The sequence below is a fragment of the Canis lupus genome, chromosome 17 (assembly GCF_011100685.1).
Source record: "Canis lupus familiaris isolate Mischka breed German Shepherd chromosome 17, alternate assembly UU_Cfam_GSD_1.0, whole genome shotgun sequence".
NCBI classification, from domain to species: Eukaryota; Metazoa; Chordata; class Mammalia; order Carnivora; family Canidae; genus Canis; species Canis lupus.
In genome coordinates, this window is record NC_049238.1 from 52,636,730 (window position 1) to 52,659,175 (window position 22,446).

Here is a 22,446-nt window from a genome sequence, read left to right on the forward strand (position 1 = left end):
TGCCATCACAAGTTTAGAGATAATAAGCCTTTTCAGTCTCTGAACATACTTATCAGTAATTCCAATGTCTGAAAAAATAGTAATTTCAATGTCTGCAATCATTACAAGCCAGATTCTGCTCTTCCTCCTAATTTTTAAATAATGACTTGTTCCTCATTTTTGTGACTCTGAATGAGTCCAAGAATATTGTAACACTATCTTTAAAAATTCTTTGAGATTGGGTTTGGAGTACTTTTTTTAAAGATTTTATTTATTCATGAAAGACACAGAGGCAGAGACAGGGAGAAGCAGGCTCCCTGTGAGGATCCTGCAGATGTGTTTTCTACATCTGCTGTTTGCTTATAGGGTCACTTCTGGAGGCTTCACGTTTTAATTTTCCTCGATCCCCAAACTGGGATCACCCGCTGAGCCAAAGGCAGATGCTCAACCGCTGGGCCACCCAGGCATCCCTGAAGTACCTTGCTTAAAATTTTGAGTACCAACACTTGTTTAAATGCCTGGAATCATTTCTAACCTGATATACTTTAAGCCTTAGTTTTTCTGATGACACAGAGAAGTGTAAGTCGGGTTCCAAACCTGTTTTAAGTGTTAGCTTGCAGACACCAATTCTCAGGGGAGAACTTTTTTTATTCTTCACTTAGCCAGTTTTCTCTTCTCTCTTGAGGTACGGTATTCTGGCTCATTCTTTCACTGAATGTGTCATATTTTGAGGTACCAGGTTTTGGAAGATTATCTGACTCTGACTTCACACCTATGTTGTGGCCCTAGTCTCCCTAAAGCTTAGCCTATTCCAAAGTCTTTAGGACACAAAAGGATTAGCAGAACCTTGGCAGTAACTGTCTTTTTCAATACTTCTTTGGATTCATACTTTTGTTCTACCCTCGTTTAAACCTTATTTTGACAACTTTCAAGTCTTCAAAAACTTGAAATAGCAATAAAATAAACACCCTACTTTTCACTAAGATTCACCAGTTATTTTGCCACATCCACACTATATCATATATATATTTTACACACACACCCATTTTGCCTAATCAAATGATATTCTTAGATATTTTATTCCTAGATATTTCAGTATGTATTTCCTAAAAAAAAGGATATTCTCCTGTGTAAGCAAGAAACTATTGTCACCTAAGAAAACTAAACGTTCCATATCATTAAGAATTCTATACAAATCTCCACAGATGTCTCTAAGATGGCTTTAATTTCCAGGTTTACTTAATTCAAGATCAAATCTAATTTAATGCATTACTCGTTTGTTTTGTTTTTTAAGATTTATTTTGGAGAGTAAGCATGGGGATGGAGGACAGGAGATGGAGGGAAAAAGCCAAGTAGACTCTGAGCTGAGCGCAAAGCTGATGCGGGGCTCAATCGCACAATCCTGAGGTCATGACCTGAGCCAAAACCATGAGTCCAATGCTTAACTGACTGTGCCACCCACGTGCCATTACATGTTATTTTTTGATCTATAATGGTCTCCCTACCTGTTTTACCCAACAGTTACTTTAAAAATTCACATCAGGCATCTTTGCAAATGTCCTACATTGCACTTTTCGGCCAGAACGTGGTCCTAGAGTCCCGAGATTGAGTCCCCCATTGGGCTCCCTGCATGGACCCTGCTTCTGCCTCTGCCTGTGTCTCTGCCTCTCTCTCTCTCTCTGCGTCTCTCATGAGTAAATAAATAAAATTAATTATTTCATATGATTAGATTCTCAAATATTTTTGGTAAAAATGTTACAGGTGATAAAGGTGGAGCTTTTGTTTTGTACTGGTCTCAATCTACCAATAAATAATGGTGTGGCTGGACTGGCCTCCATGGCCAGTTATTATTATTGTAAGACACTTCAGCAACAACCATCAGGAAACTGAAGAAATAAAGGTTTATTACTTACAAGACCTGGAAATCACACATTTCACAAAAAATTAAAGTGAAGCTCAGAGTTCATATAGGTAACTGGTTAACCAAAGTTTACCAGTTCAAACTAAAGTGTACAAGGCCAAAACTCATGATTTTTCCACCACACAAAATACATCCAGAAAGGTAGCAATTTGGAAGTTCCATTCTGGTATTTCGCTTGGTTATTCATGGTCATAGTTCTGCATAACCTAAAGAAAAGCCAAGGCTAAATTCCTTGGAAAACAATCTATACTCAATCTAACCCACTGTATGCTTAACGCTGCTCAAAATGGAATAGTTCTTCCAAGGTTATCTATGGCTTCTATATTGCTCAACTTAGTGGCCACTTTACCTTCACTTCATCTCTTGCTCTAACACTTCATATCAATGATACTCCTTTTGAAACCCCTTATAAAACCTCTCTCATCTTCCATTATGGCTCCTCTGCCTTTCCTCATGACTAACCTACAGTCTTCTTGTAGAGTCTTTTTATTTTTTTTTAAAGATTTTATCTATTTATTCATGAGAGACAGAGAGAGAGAGGCAAGCAGAGACACAGGCAGAGGGAGAAGCAGGCTCCATGCAGGGAGCCCGATGTGGACTCGATCCAGGGACCATGGGATCATGCCCTGAGCCAAAGGCAGATGCTCAACCGCTGAGCCACCCAGGTGTCCCTAGAGTCTTTTTAAAATATACTCCTTAAAAAAAATAAAATAATAAAATAAAATAAAATAAAATAAAATAAAATAAAATAAAATAAAATAAAATAAAAAATAAAATATACTCCTTAAATGTTTCCTCTGTTACTATAAGTATCCTACTCTTCTCATTCTATAAATTTCCTAGGCAATATTGTTATTTTTACATTGTTTTAGTTAACAACAGTATGCTAATCGCTCATCTTTTGATAGGTGTTTGCTGAATGCCTATCATGTGCCAGTCAATTTCAATGATAATAAGATAGACGGGATTCCTGATGGATCTTGGAGGTTCTGTCTGCAGTCTAGTTATTTCTCATAAGCACCAGAACCATGGACACCTGCACCTTAATTTTCCACAGGTACCTTAAACTCAACATATCCCCAAAATGAACCCATTCCCCTCCACTTATAATCTTTTTTCCCACTCTTTTTAATAGGTGCATTTAAAATATGCTTACTTTCTGTTCTAAATCTCTCTAGTTTCCATCTCCACTGCCAGATAGCTAGTTTAGGGGTCACCTGGATTATTCACAGCCTACAATTCCCTCTCCACTTTCAATATTCTCCATAACCCATTCTTCACAGTTTAAAACGAACTTTCAAAAAGGCAAGTCTGATTATGTCCACTCTCCAAGACCTATTCTGTTCATAACTCTTCACAGGCTCCTTGTTGCCATCAGTGAAAGCCCCAAACCCTTTAACATGACTTTCAAGGCACTGCTTTAAAAAGGACCCTGTCTCAGTTCTCCAGCTTAGTATTTTACTACTCCAAGTTATACTCTACTCCAAACTGAACTTCTCAGGTCCTGGAATATATTTCTGTTCCCTTTCATTTTCAGACTTTTCTATATTTTATTCTCTCGTCACTCTCTCTTTGCCTGGTCTCCTATCATTATATTTTTAGGAATGAAAGAGATCACTTTCTTCATCAATGAAGTTTGGTGTTAGTCCCTTTCCTATATGTTTCTACCATATTGTGTTGATCCCTATCACAATACACATTGTTCTCAAATAGAGTCTAACCACTTGTGAAGGAAGAGACTCTATTTTATCTTGTTCACTTCTGTATCTCCAGTGCCCGGCACGGAGTATACATATTTCAAATAAACTTAAATGATTAAATCTCAACTTAAAGAGGAAGAAAAAAAGGAATTCATTTGCAAACTTTTTCAATTTTCTAATTTAATAGAAATAACCAAAACAATGTGGCTTTCAAACAAGGCTTTAAACTAATCTAATACAACTTCTACAACACATTCCAGAGCATTATAACAAGAAATATTTACAGGCAGCTAATGTATTAAATAACCATGAAAAAGAAAATCTTGCTTTTAATACACACCAGCAAAAAACACAGGAACGGAACAATTAGAAACTGCAACCTTGTTTTAAAAAATTAAATATGATTATTTAGAGAATACAATACCACAGAAACAGCACTTTTTCTTTAAGAATCATATTGAAGGGTAGTTAATTATGTGCAAAAATAATAGTTGTAGTAATAGTAGGAATAATAATAATAATGAGGGGAGGAGACCAGTTGAAATACTGGAAGCAAGGAACTAGTAAGGCTGTAAATTTAACCCTTTCGTGTGTATGTCTACATAGAAAATTAACAGGCTTTCAGATTGCACATACCATTTTCATAGGCTTATATACATGTTTCACTGTGATTTAAAACATAGTAAATGCCTACATTTTTCAGACTAGGAGCAGACAAGCACTTCCTTCGTAAGACTGAAATTTAGGCCACACCTGAAAGGGAATATTGCAGTGGCACTTACAAAATCATTTCAGTGCCTTCCCACATACAAATTTGGTGAATTTAAAAGAACAGCATTTTTGACTTTAAAGATTACTTGCTAGAAAAGGGCTAAACTTAATTTTGTACATTTTGTAGTATGATTATGACAAATATATCCAAATTGACCTATTTTTGAAGATAATTTTCTCAGATACAATAAAAAATATATAAAAGACCACGAAGGCAAACACAAGGAACTAAGATGAAAGATATGCTTTACATGCATTTTGGCCAATAAAAGAAACCATTATATCCAAGAGTACATGTTGAAATCTGAAATGTCTATGTAAACTGTGGCATATAAATTTTTTTTTCTTAAAAAAGTACCTTCAATTTTTTTTTACTCAAATACTTACTTTTAAAAAAATATGCAACTTTCCCCAATTTTTAAAATAAAATGCCACAATATATTGTCATAAGCTCCAGCATACATTTAAATTTCTTATTTTTTTAAAAGATAGACTGGGTGATATGCATACAAACTTTCCTATAAAATCACCATCCGAGAGAGGACTATGACGTGCCTATTAGGCAACAGACTTAAAGCAGTGTTATTGCTTTATCAAGGAGGAGAGAACTGTGAGAAAAATAAAACAAAGCATCCAGGTTCAGTTCAAGATCAAACTGATAAACCTTGAAAACCTTGGATCATCTTCAGCAGATTATTAATACAGATGGTATGAATTAAGAATGATTGTTTTAATTAGGGGAGTTGGGGTAGGTGGATTTTATAAAACTACTCACCGATCCAATGCTGAGTATGCAAATAAGCAGTGCTGACTTCAACAAGAAATGAGATTTTTCTATTTCCTGTGTTGTTCATTGGAAAAGGGTAAGGGACTTAAAAGGCCAAGGAAGAGGGGGCCGCAGCATCTACTCCCGTTTTGGATACTAAGAGATTGCTGAATAACATACGGTAGGCCAAAATCCAAGGGCACAGTCAGAAGACCTAAATCTACTGGCTTACTAATACTAATCACTAATAATTACATGGCAGGATACCTGCTGAGGTAATTGATAAACCTACAATTTGTACACTATAAACCTTTGCTTCTAATTAAAAGCATTATTTCTTTGGATTAACTAAAAATCTCAAAAACCATTACAACAAAAAGTGAGAATTAACTAATATTATTTCAAATTCCCTTATATAAGACATAGAAGTCAGAAAGTACCTTGTTGATTCCAAAAAGACAAATTTCAACAGGGGATCCAATGCCTTATCATCTCTCTGTGGTCATGATCTGATATTTCTATATAGAACATGACCTATAATCTTACCATACTTTGGAATACTACATGCTTCACCTTGCAAAACAATTCTTTTACTCAGTGAATCAGCTGAACCAAGTGCTAAAACAAATACAAATAAAGGCCAGTAGAACAGACTGAGGAACACTTTGTTCTTAGTGTTCTAATGGGCGATGGGAACTGAAGTACTACAAAACTTTGCACTCTTCTTTAAGAAAAAAAAAATTTAACATCTCCAAATCTAAAATACTGCCTTTTAACAAAGAGTAATTAAATTGCCTTCAGGAATTGACATTCAATGTTTGTTTTTGAAAAATAAACTAGTAGAAAAACATGAAGATATCTGAATACCAATTTAAGTTTTTATATTTTTTACCGGTTATATTAGATAGTGGCTGAACAAATCAGCTTAAGAACACAGTGATTAGTGTACAAGAAAAAAAGCTTCAGTGAAATCTAAACCCTCATTTAAGGGTGGTTGACAGCTATTTACTTAATAGTAAATTCTCAGTAGTATGAACTGTCTTCTATTAAGAGAAATGGAGCATATTACACGTTGACAATAAAGTGGCTTTTCAAAAACCAATCTCAAAAAAAAAAAAAAAAAAAAAGAATTCCACCTCACATAGAAAGGGAACACTATCTTTTAAGGCCCCAAATATCAAGAAATAAATATTTACTTAAAATTTAATTTCTCCCCCATGGATAGAACCTATGTATAAGACTTTTTCTAAGAATCATGAAAGGATTCATCTGAAGAGCAAGTGTAAAATATTAGAAATCAATGGCTTGACAAAAGGAAGTTATACTGCTACTCAGTGCTTTCCAAAACGTGCCCTTAGATATGACTCCTGATAAACTGAAATCATAAATGTGGTGGTAAAGAGGGAAATACACATAAATAAAGCATTTTAAAATGATTCTCTCCCTCGTTTAAGAAAATTCTTCTTACGTACCTGAAATTTGAGTAAAATGATAAAAGTTTGGTGTAAATTTTAAAGCTGAACTTATAACAAGAAGCTAAAAAGAAGCCACAGAATGAAGTTAGTCAACAGCTGTAATAAAATCAACACCACTTACATACACCATCAGAAGGCCTGAATAATATTCATGTTTACCCCCAACACTTGTTAAGAAAAGAAAAACCCAAAGGAATTTGTATAATAATTTCTTTAGAGCACTTTATTTGATTCAATATGCACTAAAAAATATTTACCTTAGACAATTATGTCAAATAATTTTTACTGAGTAGTCTACTGTCCGAACTGCAGAAGCTGAAGTTTTAAAAAGGCAAACGATTTGCCACAAATCTGCTGACGTCTGAAAAATATCTAATGGCAAGTCTTCTATTTTGGTCACTTTATATTTTAAGGTGTCCATACAAAAGTAGGACTAAATTTTTTTTAATCCAACAAAAGAGAAGCCTGTACACAGTCTAGAACACACATCTTGGATCTGAGCATCACAAATGAAGAGAAGAAAAATGAAACCAAGCCAAGGTGGTTTACCTGTCTCAGGGGCTGAACTCAGGGTAGTAAAGGTGGGTTTACTCCAGTAACCATTCAAGTGGGGATTGGCTCATTTTCAGGATTTACTTACAGGCCTCTTCTAAGTCCGTTAAGCCCCCAGTCCATGCAAATGTCCCACTTGGTGGACAGATGAGTAATCTAACCCCACCGGGTTTATTTTAATAGTTTTGATATTTAATAATAAGCTGCTTCTGAAGATTTTCTGAGAAGTCTGTTCTCTATTAAAATAAGATAGAACCTCAAAATATGAATGTGAACATTAGAAATAGACAGCATATATTACAAATCCATTCTTGATAGGAACATTAGTAAGAATACACATTAGCTTAAAAAACAGGCTCAGCAAATGTTGCTGATCTGCCAGAAGTTTTAGTTCACTATTTACAAATAAGACAAAGTGAAATACAGAAAATTTTACACATTTGGTAGTTGACAGATTATTGTTTGCCAATAGTGGTCTATCAGAAAACTGATATGAAGGAAGACTGGATAAGAGCCAGTGGTCACCTTCTCAATCAAATTTAAATGTACAGAAAACTAGATTAATTTTGAAACAAACATTCTGCCTTTGATGGGAGTAACTTTATGATTAAATGATCTGACTGGGAAGTGCGATTCCATGGAAGTGTTTCTCTGGAAATGACTACTATATGATCTGCCACTGAAAAGTTACCATATTTATTTCAGCAGACCATTAAAATTGATTAAATGATGATCAATGATGTTTCCTAGACTCCAGGTATAAATAGAAAATAAAACTACTGTTGAGTTCTTTAAACCAATATAAAAACTAAGGTCCAACAGCATCAAAGGGAGAAAAAATATAATGGCATGATTCAATGCACATCTGCATTGACATCAAAGCGGAATCTGAGCAACTTTGATTTTACCTAGAAAAAAAACTGGTATGTATGTGTGTGGAAGGGGAGGCATGGAAGTCGTTTTTAATAGCTGTGCACTCTTGTCCAAGAGACAATTTATCAAACGACATGACCTTCAAGTATTTACTTGTACACCAGCATCCTGCAGCAATCAATACCACATGATCACCAACATCTGCCATTCTAAAGAACCATCCTTTTTAGTAACAGAAATCTTCAAATCATTTCACTTTTACTTTTCGTTTTTTACTTTTAAAGTTGCAAATAGAGTTCTCTCCCCCTTTCTTCGCAAGAAGTGACTTCTGTCCATTACTTCAATCTAATACTGTGTAAAAGCTATCAGCTTCGTCAAGGAGGTGCCCATTGCAGGCAGGATATTCCAGCAACACTTAAATAAAAAGTTTTCTTTTCTCTCTCTTTCTCTTTTTAAAACAATTATTTAAGTTCATGTCATTTTACTTTATATGTACTGGTCTCTCATCTGACTTTAGGCGTTTTCTGCGGGGCTGTATAAAGTCTTCGTCAGAGTCCTCAGTTACCTCACCATCATCCTCTTCCTGCTCAAACTCTGGCAAAGGTGCGAAGGTCCTGTCTGAGTAGATCTCTGTGAGTTTATCTTCAAAGTACAATGCAACTGCTTTCCCTGCCTGAGCTACTTCTGAATCAGCCTGCAAGCAAAAGATAGGAATATTCACCTATTGGTAATGCATATTCCTTCACCAAGTTTGCATGGTCTGAAAAGCTTACCTTCAAATTAATCTCTTGTGTTTCTGCATAAACTTGAACAACTTTCATCATCTAAAAAGGATACCAGAGTCAAAAAAAAAAAAAGGGAAATTATAATCCTTTCTAAAGTTATGAAACTGCATAGGATTGGTGACGAAAGTCAGCCATATTAGGGGGAACAAATTGCTATAACCAGATCAAGTGCTTTCTAAAATTCTATGGAACATGGAACTACTTTCTTTACAACGTTCTGTTGCTAAAGCTACTGTGAAACCTCAAGAATGGTTTCAAATTCTGAATTAGTAAAGTCAATCTGAAATGGAGGTCAAGTGAATACATCAATCTAATTAAGACCAAAAAATAAATCATTTAAGAAATGTTGCTTTTTTAAAAACTACCAAACCATCAACAAACCACTTATCAGAATTCTATCTGTATGGCAATTTGTTAACCATAAACTATTTAACTATCACTAACGCAGATAAAATGTGTCTTCCTTGCAAATGTTAGCTACAATTCACAAAAGCACATTTATTTGAAAATAATCTAATTGGATTACAAAATATGACAAAAAACTTAGGACTGTATCAATTTAACTTCAAGTAAGTAAGGTTTTACTATACTCTCTGTGGTATACTACTACACTATACATTTAACCTATAAAGATTATTTTTTTCCCCAAATTTTAAAAAGATCACCTAGATGCTTGCAGAGGTAGCTATGAGTATACTTTAAATGATTCAACATGCTTTTAGTAATAGTCATATGGCACCAAATTTCATCAGCAATAAAGAAGATCTTTTACGCTTTTGATCTTTCTAAATATTCTGTAGATTCTTATCCAATTCCATTTTCTTCTCCTAGAAAAATGAAAATCTTCCTTAACCACAGGAGACTTGCCTTTTCTCAAAGAAAACAAAATTTCCTTGAAGGAGTTATAGATCACATGTTCCCTCAAGGATAGCCCATCCTTATCCTCAAAAAATACATAACCAAAATTAATGAAAGTCTTATTGCTGAGATCAGAAAACTTAACATTATATACTCTGGCCTATGATTCAAGATGAGCCACCAGAGATTAATGATTTTAGGGTTCTACATTTAATAGACTAATATTATTAACCTACATTAAAAACAAAATCAAAGGAACCAGTACAAATCCTTTTTCTAAATGTACCCTATCAAATATAAGCTGTTTATAATCATTTCCCACAAAATATACTTAACTACAGACTACTCTCTATACTTGTGTATCTCAACCCTCAACTTATTCAAAAAGGCATATCCAATATACTTCAAGTTATACACAGTAAACATACTTCTTTAGAGCTGCGATGCAATCAAATTTTACTTTTGACAGAACTGCAGCAGAAAAAAAAATTTTGAGTCAAATTAGAAAAATCTTTTGGAAAGAAAAATAAGATTTAAAAAAAAAACCAAAAACAAGCAAAAACCGAAAACTAATAATCCAAGACTTTATAGTTTGGAAGCTAACATACTTCATTAAACCTTTCACAGTTCTTGAAGATCAAACGGACATCAGCCACAAAGTCATCTGGGATTTGGTAGTGTTGGGAATGTTTTTTCTGAAGCTTCTTTTTCACGGTGGATAAGTCCATTGGTTTCTTTATAATTTTATAGTAGTTTGGTATCTGAAGAAACAAATAAATAGGGATATATGAGGATTCTCCAAAAATGCCAAACTGTTTTATTTGAAAATGCACAGCATATTGATTTTGGAAAACAACATATGTTAATTATTGAGTTGGCTGCTTGCAAATTTTGGGTATAGTAAATGTATTTTAAATCTTATGTCCAATCATCTATCATAAAAACTAAATCATATTCAGAATATGTGGCAGTCTAGTGCTCGCTTCGGCAGCACATATACTATAATCAGAATATGTGGCAGTCTAAATGGTTAATGAAAGTCCCAAAGCTCCATCTTTGGTAAAGAGCTTTGGAAAGAACACAATCAGCAAGGGTAGCCAATGACTACTGTTAAGGACACAACTGGCTCATCATAGTTTTATGACAGCCAGGGAGTTTTTTTTTTAAAAAGGAAAGAAAAAATAAAAAGAACTAAATGTATTATTAGTAGAATGCTATCTTTTAGAGGCTATTAATTTTATATCATAAAGAACTCTGGACATAAAACAACAGAGGGAGAAAGAGTATAAATAACACAAGTAAAATTGTATTAACCCTTTAATAGTGATCATGCCAGGGAAAGTTCTGGCCCCAACTTTTGGCCAAAAATTTGTATCCTTGAGAAACAAATGAACTTGGAGAGCTATATAAACAGTTCATGAAAAGAAATGTTTGAAAGTTATTTTCTACTGTAAAGTCCCTGAATTTGAAGACAAACTTCCTAGTATCAAATGATTACTATTTGCATAAAACACCTTGTGTCCAGTAGGCCTTTTGTGCTTAAAACTCATTTCTGAGCCTACCCAGGAAACAAGTCCACTATTTAATATTCTATAACAGGTTTGGTATTAAACAGTATTTTAATTCAGCAACTGATGGTGAGCAAATGTATATAGCCTATTCTCATTCCATTTATGAAGCAGTGAGCACCCGATATTCCTTTTTTGTATGGGGCTTTAGAGCTTTTATTCTTTACAAAAGTCTCCTTTAAGATAAACAAAGAGCACGGACTTGCAAATTTTCAGTCTTTTCTTAACCCTGACTATTCTTTATAAAAGTGGACTTATCTTCATAAGATAATAGCCAGTGTGAAAGATTCAATTTTATATTTTTATTCAAATTAATACTTACATAGAGAGATTGTTTTCTCCCCAAGGTACTGAGCCTAGAATCACAGAACTGGAATTTTAGAAATAATTTAGTCCAATACTCCCACTGTATGTTTAAAAAAGTAGAGGTAGAAAATTATGTAATTTCCCCAAAGTTATTAGGCTGGACTGGGAGAAGAAGTTAAGTCTTCTGACTCTTGGTCCAAGATTCTTTCCATTACACCTATATCCCTTATGTCCATTTTAAAAGTGAAAAGGTACACTGAAATTAAATCTTCATGACAGCAATAAAACCTTTAAAAAACAAACTGCGATTTTGACAAGTTAATCTCACATCTATAGAGCCCTAATAAAATTTCAGATTAGTAAGTACTTAAAACATTATCAGATATTGTGCTAAAGCATTCTATAAAGGTATCCATCCTATGTGTCTTGGAATATCCAAAATGGGATAACAAATAATAGTAGAAAAGAAAACTTGAACCTTGGAGAGGTTGAGATTATTCAAGAAGCCTGAGATAAGAAGTCTTAAGGCAGAGCCAACACTCTTAAGTCTTATACTACCCTTCTTCACCAGAAATGTCCTAAAGTAAACAACTCACCGAAGCAGGAACTGGCTCCTGGAATTCAATACTTAATTCATGGCAATAGAGGTAAAGCAGAAGACGTTCACATTTCTGGCCCAAAAAAAGAAAGGAAAACTCATGAGATGTTTTTTCCCCTAATAAGACTCTTGAGAAAGAGAACTTTATCACTACAAAGCATTACTACAATAAACTGAACATATGCCTCCTATATATTGACTTATCTAACTAAATACACACACTCAAAGAAAATCGTCTTGTTTCCCATTTAGTTTTGAGACCTCTGTTCTGCTTTAAATGAATTTTATCAGAGTGCTTCTGTTCTTAGATGATGACTAAGGTAATTTATCTATTATTTGTACAAATGGAAATGAGTCATAAAAGTCACATATAGCATTTTTGTATGAAAATTATAGATTACTAGATAATCCTAGTAATCTATAGTAATCCTAGTAATCTATAAATCATTGCTGCTGTTATTCACTGTAATGCTCTGATGCAAGCAGGACATATATTCTTTCTTTTCCTGAAATGACTCCACACAGGTCCAAAATTAGACAAAACGGTCTTCTCAATATAATTCTAAAACTCTTTTATACAATCAGAAGTAAGCTGAAATGCATTTTACATTTACAGTTTTCATTTGCTTAAATTTATTTTAATATGTTTGTACACTCTAAACAGATAGTAGACAGGGATTTTGCAAGTATATACATCAGAGTAGACCCAAACACAACTGTAATGATCACAGAGCAGAGATTTTGTTTTTGGAGTTGAGACTACAGACCAGCTCAGCAGAAATCTGAGTGAAAAGAGGAGAGAGGGATGCCTGGGTGGCTCAGGAGTTTAGTGCCTGCCTTCGGCCCAGGGCATGATCCTAGAGTCCCGGGATGGAGTCCCACATCGGGTTCCCTGCATGGAGCCTGCTTCTCCCTCTGCCTATGTCTCTCTTTGTGTGTCTCTCATGAATAAAAAGAAAAAAAGAAAAAAAGAAAGAGAAGAGAAGAGAAGAGAAGAGAAGAGAAGAGAAGAGAAGAGAAGAGAAGAGAAGAGAAGAGAAGAGAAGAGAGAGAGAGAGAGAGAAGAGAAGAGAAGAGAAAGAAGAGAAGAGAAGAAAAAAAGAAAGGGAGAGAGAGGGAGAGAGAAAGAAAGAAAGCAAAGAGGATTTTGGATTTCATTTTTAAAGACAGAAAGCTACTGGAGGATTTTAAGCAAGGAAGTGACAGACTTATTTATATTTTTAAAAGAAAAAAAAAGAAAAAAAGAAAAAAAAATAAAAAGAAAAATAAAAAGAACACTATGTAGAGGCACCTGGGTGGCTCAGTCAGTTGAGCATCAGACTCTTGATTTTGGCTCAGGTCATGGTCTCATCAGGGTTGTGAGATCGAGCCCCTGTATCAGGCTCTGCAGTATAGAAAACTATAGTTTAAAGAGGCAAGAGTAAATTCAGGGAATCCGAGTGAAGAGATTATTATGATAGTGCAGATGAACAACTATAATGGCTATCTCAGTAGGTGATGGTGAGGAGAAGTAAGAAAATCGTATTTTGGTCATTCCTGATTCTTTTATTTCTAACAGATTTCTGGCTTGAGCAATAGAAATAAGTGGTGATACCTTATAATGATAGGAAATGTAGAGGAAGAGTGCAGTTTTTTATATTATTTGTTTATTATTTATGTATTTTTGAAATCAAGCTTTTGGTTGGGACACGTTAATTATGAGGAAGCTAAGATGTAAGCTAGATGTCTGGAGGTACATAGCCAGGCAACTACAGAATCCCTAATAATAAATCTAACTATTCTGACACTTACCCTTTGGTCCACGGGGCTTAACCCTTGTGCAGTTTTCCCCTTCTTACTATGTTGCAAATTATCACAATCGTATTCAACTTCTGGTTTCCCAATATCTCTGCAAAATGTGCATATCCAATCCCCACTAAAGAGGAAAACAGGCAATTAGTCCGTGTAATTCTAACAAAACTCACTCTAGAGAAGCTAGTTCTCCAGAAGTAAATCTCCAGTTTGTTTTCTTTCCTTCCCAGTTTTTGAGGGAAAGAGAGGGTCTATTCCTGTCAGATCTCATACAGTGAAGCTGTAGGAGAAAAGCTTCCCAAAACTTTTCCTACTCGTCAATTACTTTCTAGAAAACTTTATAAAACTGGTGTCCCTATATTTCAAAAAGGATCTCTTCATAACACAAAGTTGATAGTCAGTACTTGTGGCATAAGAGTGTCAACAGCAGTACTACCTCACAATGACCCCATACACATGAAGAAGAAAAGAGTACAGGATATGGAATTCCTCGGGTATCCCATGCTGGTTTGGCATGTATTGAATATGCCAAAAATAAAACCATTCTTCTTCATGGCTAGCCAAAGCCAAAAATATACACCTACCTCTGTAAGTGCAAGCACACGTATATATACCCCTTACTTTTTAAATCTGTTTAGTCTATGGTTTGTTTTTATCAGGATTTCCATTAAACCGTAAATTCCAAAATGGTGCATTCCCAGTAATTCTCCCCCTCTCCCCGACCATAAAGAAATTCTAAATCTAGAGATTGTACTAGTCTGTGCCAACAGTTCGAATTCCTTCCAAAGTATCAGCCTTTGAGAGAAAGAATTCAGTGGCAAAATTCTAACATTCCAGCAGATGTTACTACCCAAAGGAAAGAAAAATATGAAAAGCCTTAATTACAACATCATAATGCAAACACTTTTCTTTTATAAAAGAGTAAAGTAAAAAAAGGCCCTTATTACATCTCTGCCAAATGACTAATAACCTCTCTTAAAACTTAGGTAAGAATTATGATTTCTTCAGAAAAATATTCTGGCACTGTTTATATATATATCTACCACTTTTCTAATTATTCAAAAGGTTGAATTATTCAAAAAGGGTAGCATTTATTCAACTAAAATCACTGCTTCTCAGGAATCTGAGAGGAAATGTGAATGTTTTATCTATAGGCAAATAAAAGCTGGACTTTCCCAAGAACATCATTTACTGTCACTTAAAAGGAAATTTTGGGGTAAGAATTTAGGAAGGGGAAAAATAGTCTCTGAAATGCATCAGAGATAAAATGGCATGGATACAACTTGATAAATAAGAAATGTGCACACAGTGCTACAGGCTAGCACTACCAATTAACTGCTTCCAGTGGTCAAGAAGTGGTAACTAAAAAACTCAAGATGTTGAAGGTGTTTTTACAAAACACTTTTTTCCTTTAAAATGCCTTTTGAGAGTTTTCAAACATTAGAAAAGTAAGTTGTGGTAAGATCCAAAAGAGTTGTCTCCAACTGAATAGAATTCTTAAATGAAATTTCTGTAGACCCTATTAAGATTGATTGCAAAAGATAAAAAAATTCAGCATCAATAGGAAATCAACTAATCTCTCCAACATCCCAGACCTCTGCCTCTCATAATTTAGAGTTTTATCTACTTTGCTTACACTAAATATAAACCGAAGGCCAGGAAATAGTCTATTTTTTATCATTCATGTATTACTTAGATCTTGGACATTTTACCATTCAGCTATTAGTTTCTCTAGAAAATAATATCAAAGGAGTAATAGGGTCCCTGTCTGATAGAAATACTATGCATTGGTTAGGATTTTATGGGTGGTTGTTGTTGTTGTTGTTTTTGTAGCTTATAAAAATAAAGAAGAACAAAAAAATCAATTATTTCACCAGTACCTTGGAAAGCTAAGAAGTGTTGGAACATGACAAGTTAGATGAAAGACCTTTGGACATTTTTCACAGCACAAGAGATCCCCTCCATTTTGGCAGACAGCACACCAGTCTTCATTTGGGTCATCATCTTTGCTACTGCCATCTCCTCCAATCCTTGACGACCTGTGTACAAGGCTTCGAATCGGGGACTTTCCATTAACAAGGCTGCTGAGCCCTGACTGTTTGCAGCTTTCATTTGTATCTGCAGGTTCAGTTTTCACATGGTTTTCCAGGCTTGCTAATGCATCCAACTCACTCTCTAGGTGCAGGTTGGTTGAGAGAGGTGGTGTCAAGCTACTCTCAGGACTGCTCAACTAAAATAAAACAAGGACAAATTCTTGAAGAATCATTTAATCCTTATTGTATGCAGTGTGAGTGTAACTTAAAAATTATGTCAATATACAAACATATATACTGACAAAATTAATTTGGAAATGACATTAGTGACATAAAGGAATGAAAATAACCCCAAAACTATTAGGCATGTCAATGTATGATCTTATAGAGCACACTAATATTGGTTCAGTTCGATAGTAAGAAAATGTTAAGCACATTGATTGGAAAGTGGGCATAGGGTTATACTTTTCCTACAAAGAAGTGACTATGAGACCCTATTTTTCACACAAGAATCTACTGCATAGCTTTTAAGAAATGCTGTTCTGCCTACTTAACATTTTACTACTCTAAACACAAGGCTAAATCCCTCTGCTTTCTAAATCTACATATACTGTATTACACATGCTAATATTCCAAGTTGAAATGTCTATGTGCCAACCATGTAGAATATGACACCCAAGCCTGGGCAAGAAGAAAAAATCAAGTTCAAGATTTACTGCCAGGGTAGGTAGATGGGGGTGGCCTTCCTTCACCTATATTATAAATTTTATAAAATGTTCAATCTGGAAAACTCTAAAATAGTAATTCATTAGCCAAAGACAATCATCCCATCACAAAACTCTTTGATCATTAAACTTCTTTCATGCCAGCAGCCCTAATTCTGAGTTCACAGGTCCAGGAAAATAGTCAAGGATCTTTTGTGGCTGAGACTCAATGTGATTCCTGAGTTAATTAATAAGGTCGAAACAAAATAGAACCTGATTTAGAATCGTGGCAAAAATACTAACCAATAACAAACTAAATGATCATTTCAAATGACTCCTGAATACAATTAAATCTTTTGTGATAAATTACAGCTGATACTTAGAGGAAAAACTTGAATTACAGAAGGAGATATCTGACTTATACCAGGCATAAATATCCAAAATTAATAAATGTCCATAGAGCCACTATTCAGTCTAATATGCAGAAATGGAAGAATTCATGAAGTGGCCTCCTTAAATCCCTGACAGCCCCAGTGGGAACTTACCATGCAGGCACTTCTCCTGCCATCTTCTGTCTTTTCTTGTTTCACAGCTCCTGAAAAGCTACATATTTCATCTTCAGTTCCAGGTTCTTGCTTGACCTTAACTTGATCAGACTTGAAACTAAGACTTGTCTTCTCAGCAGTTCTTCCTGATGACCCACAGCTAATAAAAACAAAAAATGTCACATATGTTTGACCGTAAAATGTACGTGAAATCAATTATATGAAAAATAATGTTCATTAAAGTAAAAACAAGAAGCAATATATTAACTTTCCAGAAAATAAAGACACTTCATAATGTAGGTAAGAGAAGTATGATAGAAGCTTAGCTTCAAATTCTTTTAAAACATAGATCAAACTTTCAAAAGACCCTGAAAACATATTTTATGGTGTGAGGCATTTATACTAAATCATTTAAGAACTCTAGTAAATAACCATTTTCCCAGACTAGTTAATATAGAATGTCAACAATTGCTTTTCTCTGTAAAAGTAGTTTTGATTCTTCTCTGCCCCCCGCTCCCCACCCCCCACCCCACAAAAGAAGCATTAATAACAGTAGTTTGTGAAGCCTCCTCAAAGGAAATTCTATTTTGGCTTTTGAGAGCAGGAAATTGGAAGAAGAGGGTAACAAGTAATCAACAACTCAAGCCATCCTTATTTGAGTTAACAAAATAATAGGCTAAGAGAACAGGTATATGACTAATTGGTTCTATCTAGACCACAAAGCAAAACCACTGGCAAGAGAAATGAATAACTGGTAAGACTGTACTGCTACTGAGAATGAACACCTTTTTCACTCAATATGTACTTTTCTTCTAAAAGTACTGATTATTTAAAGTATAATTTAAAAGTCATGCAAGTATTTAATAGCACTAGTCTTCAGAATGCACTCATACAACCAAATTTTTAAAAAATGTATGTAGCTTAAATCTTTCTTGCATTGTACTAAATTATTCAAACTAAGGTATATAAATCAGTCAACATTTATTCTATTTTGTTAACACTCCACACACCACCTCCATTTCTTAGCTCTGTCCATCAAAAAGGCAGGAGAAACAATTCAGCAGCAATGAGTGCCCCTAGTGCCCAGAAGACTGTCTCCAAGCACTATTTCCTCACTAACACAATCAGGATTTCTTAAGAGAAATGGTGGGCTCTAGTCCTGAGGCAGGAAATATATAAGACTAACCTGGAACATCATTTTTTAACGGGAAATAAAGGAAGCTTTCAAAGACTCCTAGGTTATACCAAAGGACTAAGGAGCTAAACTGAAAGAGCTCTGACAGGCCAAAGATGAAACAATCAGTAACCCATCAGTAAAAATAACATCTATAATAGTTTATAACATAAAATGTTTAAATATATGAGTTCACAACTGACTGAGCCACCCAGGTGCCCCTAAATATATGAGTTCATAAAGGTAATAATAAAAAAACCTCATTGGTCACTGTTGGAAGGTGCTAGGAACTAACTCATTATTATGAAAAGAGAAATAATCTCTTATGCCTTTCTTATATCCAAATAAATAGTTGATGACAGAAAAGTTTCTCTTTTCAGAAATATTCTAAATTAGTAAACAAAACGAAGAAATAACACAATAATTAAAATATCATTATTTTTCAGGGCACCTGGGTGGCTCCATCGGTTAAGCATCTACCTTTGGCTCTGGTCATGATCTTGGAGTCCTGGGATTGATCCCCACATTGGGCTCCCTGTTCAGGGAGAAGTTTGCATCTCCCTCTCCCTTTGCCCTTCCCCCAACCCCAGGGCATGTGCTGGCTTGCTTGCTCTTACTCTCTGTCTCCCAAATAAATAAAATCCTTAAAAAAATGTTTAATTAAAAAAAAAATTGTTTTTCAACCAGTTTAAAAAAAAAAAAAAGCTAGGCAATTATCAATTAATGGTTGCTATCATGAACAAAAAACCACCAAACATTATGTGTCCCTGATGGAAGCACATGCCACCATCAATGAAATATTCTTCCTATCCCATCTTCCCCCTGATTAAACCTGAATCGGATCAAACCTCATGATCAAAATTATCAATATACAGGGGAAAAAAAAACAGCACATAGTGTATTTAAATGACAAGCTAGGAAAACTCTGTATGAGAAACAATACATTTCTTCAACATATAAACTGATTTTGACCTCAATATATCTGTTGATGGCAATGTATAGAGTTCATTTGAGTTTGATTCAAAGAAACCACTTTTTTTAAAAAGGGATGTATGGCATCAAGTGGATCTCTACTGATGTTAAAGAATTAGTGTTTTGGTTTATACCAAAGTGGTTATACCACTTTTTTTTAGGTGTAATAATGGTTCTGTGGTTAAAATTTTTAAAATTCTTTCAATGAGGGATCCCTGGATGGCTCAGCGAGTTGGAGCCTGCCTTTGGCCCAGGGTGTGATCCTGGAGTCCAGGGATTGAGTCCCGCATCAGGCTCCCTGCATGGAGCCTGCTTCTGCTCTCTCTCTCTCTCTTTCTCTCTCTCTCTCTCTGTGTCGCTCATGAATAAAGTCTTTAAAATAAAATAAAATTCTTAAAAATATAAAAAATAAAATTCTTTCAATGATATATACTGAAATAGTCCAAGTAAAATGATAAGACTTGTGAAGTTTGTATCAAAATAATCCAAGCCAGGGGAGAATAATATATAGGAGTATAGAATAAATAAGACTGGCTATAACTTGGTAACTGTTGAAGCTGGGTGCTAAGATAGAAGTTAAATGTAATATTCTACTTTTTTAAATACCTTTTGAAATTTTTCTTAAGGAAAAGAAAACTATTAATAATGTTAACACTCACCTGCCTCGGCTGCCAGTACTAGAGGTACTAGGAGGTCTCACAGGTGTGTGAGAATTGGATAAACCTGGAAAATAATGAAAATATGAGTATAAATGCAGGTAATATTCATAATTCTACCTACTAGTTAAAGAATTAAAGATTACTATAATGCAAGTTAGCAATTCTTGGAAATCAGACTTAGCCTTCATGTCAAATCAGGGATGGCATGTGTAACCCTTGGCAGGGCAGGCATCAACCAGCTTCTGTCAAACTAAGTCCAAATAGGATTCTCAGAATCCTCCTCAGAGAAATACTATCTAATCAATGAAAACTACCAGATCAAGAGAAAGCTATTTGCCATTCCACCCCAAGTCATCTGGTAAATCTCCTATTTAGATTCCTAATAATTATTCTTTCTTTTAAACGTCCTGGAATAACTATATTAAACCTTAAAAATTCTACAACTCAAAAGCCGTATTAATGAAGCATCTCATGAGAAACTCACATTTTTATATTTGAACTATTTTTGCTCTAAAAATAGTGAGGTGGTCTGTTTAACAGAAGTAAAAAATAAGTAACATTTAAGAAGTAACATTTAATTTAAACCAAAAAAATATACTCCATAACCACTTCTGCACTGTCAATCTGTTTGGACTTGCTTTAATCATTCATTCATGGTAAGAGAGTCAATAAAACAACTGGGATTTTGGAAGAGATCTGTATTTCACAGACTTAATTAGTCACAACTTTAATAATTATCAGTGTTTAAAGTTTTTGTTTTAAAACTGCAATTTGAAAATTTACTTTCTTCAACTCTTGTTTTTGAAATTTTTTTTCAATTTTTCATTATCTTACAAGTTTTAAACTCAGTATGAAACCAAAGAACTCTTCAACTGACCATCTATATTATAAAATGTAAGACATGGTAAGCAAATGCATCTATAAATCCAGCAAAGAACAAGAATACAGCTGGGGATTGAGGAGGGGTAATTAACAACTCTGAACAGTAAATACTACAGATATATATTATTTCAGTTAGGTGAAAATTGCCAGCAGTATCTGAAGAAAAATAATTAGAAAAAGCAGTCAGGAAAAAAAAAATGGCCTGATATTATGATGGTTAATTTTATGTGTCAACTTGGTTAGAATATAGCTACCCAGTTGTTTGGCCAAACACCAGTCTAGATGTTGCTATGAAGGTATTTTTAGATGTGATTAACATTTTAATCAGTAGATTCTGCCTAAGCCTACCAACCTCCACAATGTGGGTGGGTCTCATCCAATCAGCTGAAGACCTGAAAAAATTGAGGTCCCCAGAAGAAGGAATTTCAACTCCAGACCCAAGCCTGTAACATCAACTTTGCCCTGAGTCTCCAGCCCGCTGACCTACCCTATGGCTTGCCAGTCCTAACAGTCATTTGAGCCAGTTCGGAAAAACTTCTCTTACTCTACACACATACCTCCTATTGGTTCTGTCTTCCTAGAGAACTCTAATATAGTTGATCCTTAAATAATATGTTTGGGACATTGACCCCCTCAATGGTGCAATCAAAAATGACATACAACCTTTGACTCCCTAAAAATATATCTCCTAAGAGATATTATTATTTATTTATCTTCTATTTATTGACTAGAAGCCATATCGATAACCAATTAACCTATATTTGGTACAGTACATATATTATATACTGCATTCTTATAATAAAGTTAGCTAAAGAAAATGTTATTAAGAAAATGGTAAGGAAGAGAAAATACATTTACATTACTGCACTTATCAAAAAGAATCCACATATTTGTGGATACATGCAGTTCAAACCTGTGTTGTTTGAGGGTCAGCTGTAACAAAAGAAATGCCACCTCTGATGGCTTTACCTGATGATCCTGGAGACAGGGCAGAGGGTCCTGGGGAGGGATTCATGGTGCTTGTAGGCTGTGGGGGTAGGTGACTGCCTGAGATGTATCTACTTAGTAGATTATCTAAACTACTTGAACCAGCATCTTCCAACTAAAGAGAAAGAATGAAATGATAAATTTGCTTTGATTAAAGCTGAGAAGCTATTACTTTCATTAGTATAATTGCTTATGTTCACAGTTTACTAACAGATTATAGTATCAAATTTGGCTTAACTGTTGTTTCTTTAGCCTCTCCTGAGGACCCACCGAGTTTAAAGTTTTTGTGAACAAATCTATAATTTCAGCAAATACCTGAGGTAGCTCAAGACAAAACCCAATAATCCAATAAACCCTTCATGTTCAACTATGAAAATAAAATAGCTCTGACATATACTGACACTTTTGTCTTTTCTCAAAGTTGATGAAGAACCCTACTTATCAACATCCTTGTCCATCTAGTCTTCCTCTATTTCAGCATTCATAATCCTGTCAGAATCATTCACCTGAATAGAAATTTAATCATGTCCGTGTCTAACTTTTTTTT

General features: G+C 34.6%; 1 protein-coding gene across 2 annotated transcripts in view; it reads right to left on the reverse strand.

Annotated features, from left to right (window-relative positions):
* Positions 1–6,808: 6,808 nt before the first annotated feature.
* TRIM33 (tripartite motif containing 33) overlaps positions 6,809–22,446 on the reverse strand; it is a 113,350-nt gene continuing 97,712 nt past the window's right edge. The window contains exons 12-20 of one of the 2 annotated variants that reach the window (XM_038561827.1): positions 21,882–22,014; positions 20,031–20,094; positions 17,226–17,385; positions 15,824–16,173; positions 13,944–14,067; positions 12,151–12,225; positions 10,289–10,441; positions 8,811–8,861; positions 6,809–8,731 (exon numbers count right to left, since the gene is read on the reverse strand). In XM_038561827.1, coding sequence (XP_038417755.1) covers positions 8,519–8,731; positions 8,811–8,861; positions 10,289–10,441; positions 12,151–12,225; positions 13,944–14,067; positions 15,824–16,173; positions 17,226–17,385; positions 20,031–20,094; positions 21,882–22,014 — 1,323 coding nt within the window. In that variant the 3' untranslated portion in view covers positions 6,809–8,518. The remainder of the gene's footprint in view (positions 8,732–8,810; positions 8,862–10,288; positions 10,442–12,150; positions 12,226–13,943; positions 14,068–15,823; positions 16,174–17,225; positions 17,386–20,030; positions 20,095–21,881; positions 22,015–22,446) is intronic. The other variant, XM_038561828.1, reaches the window with a different exon arrangement.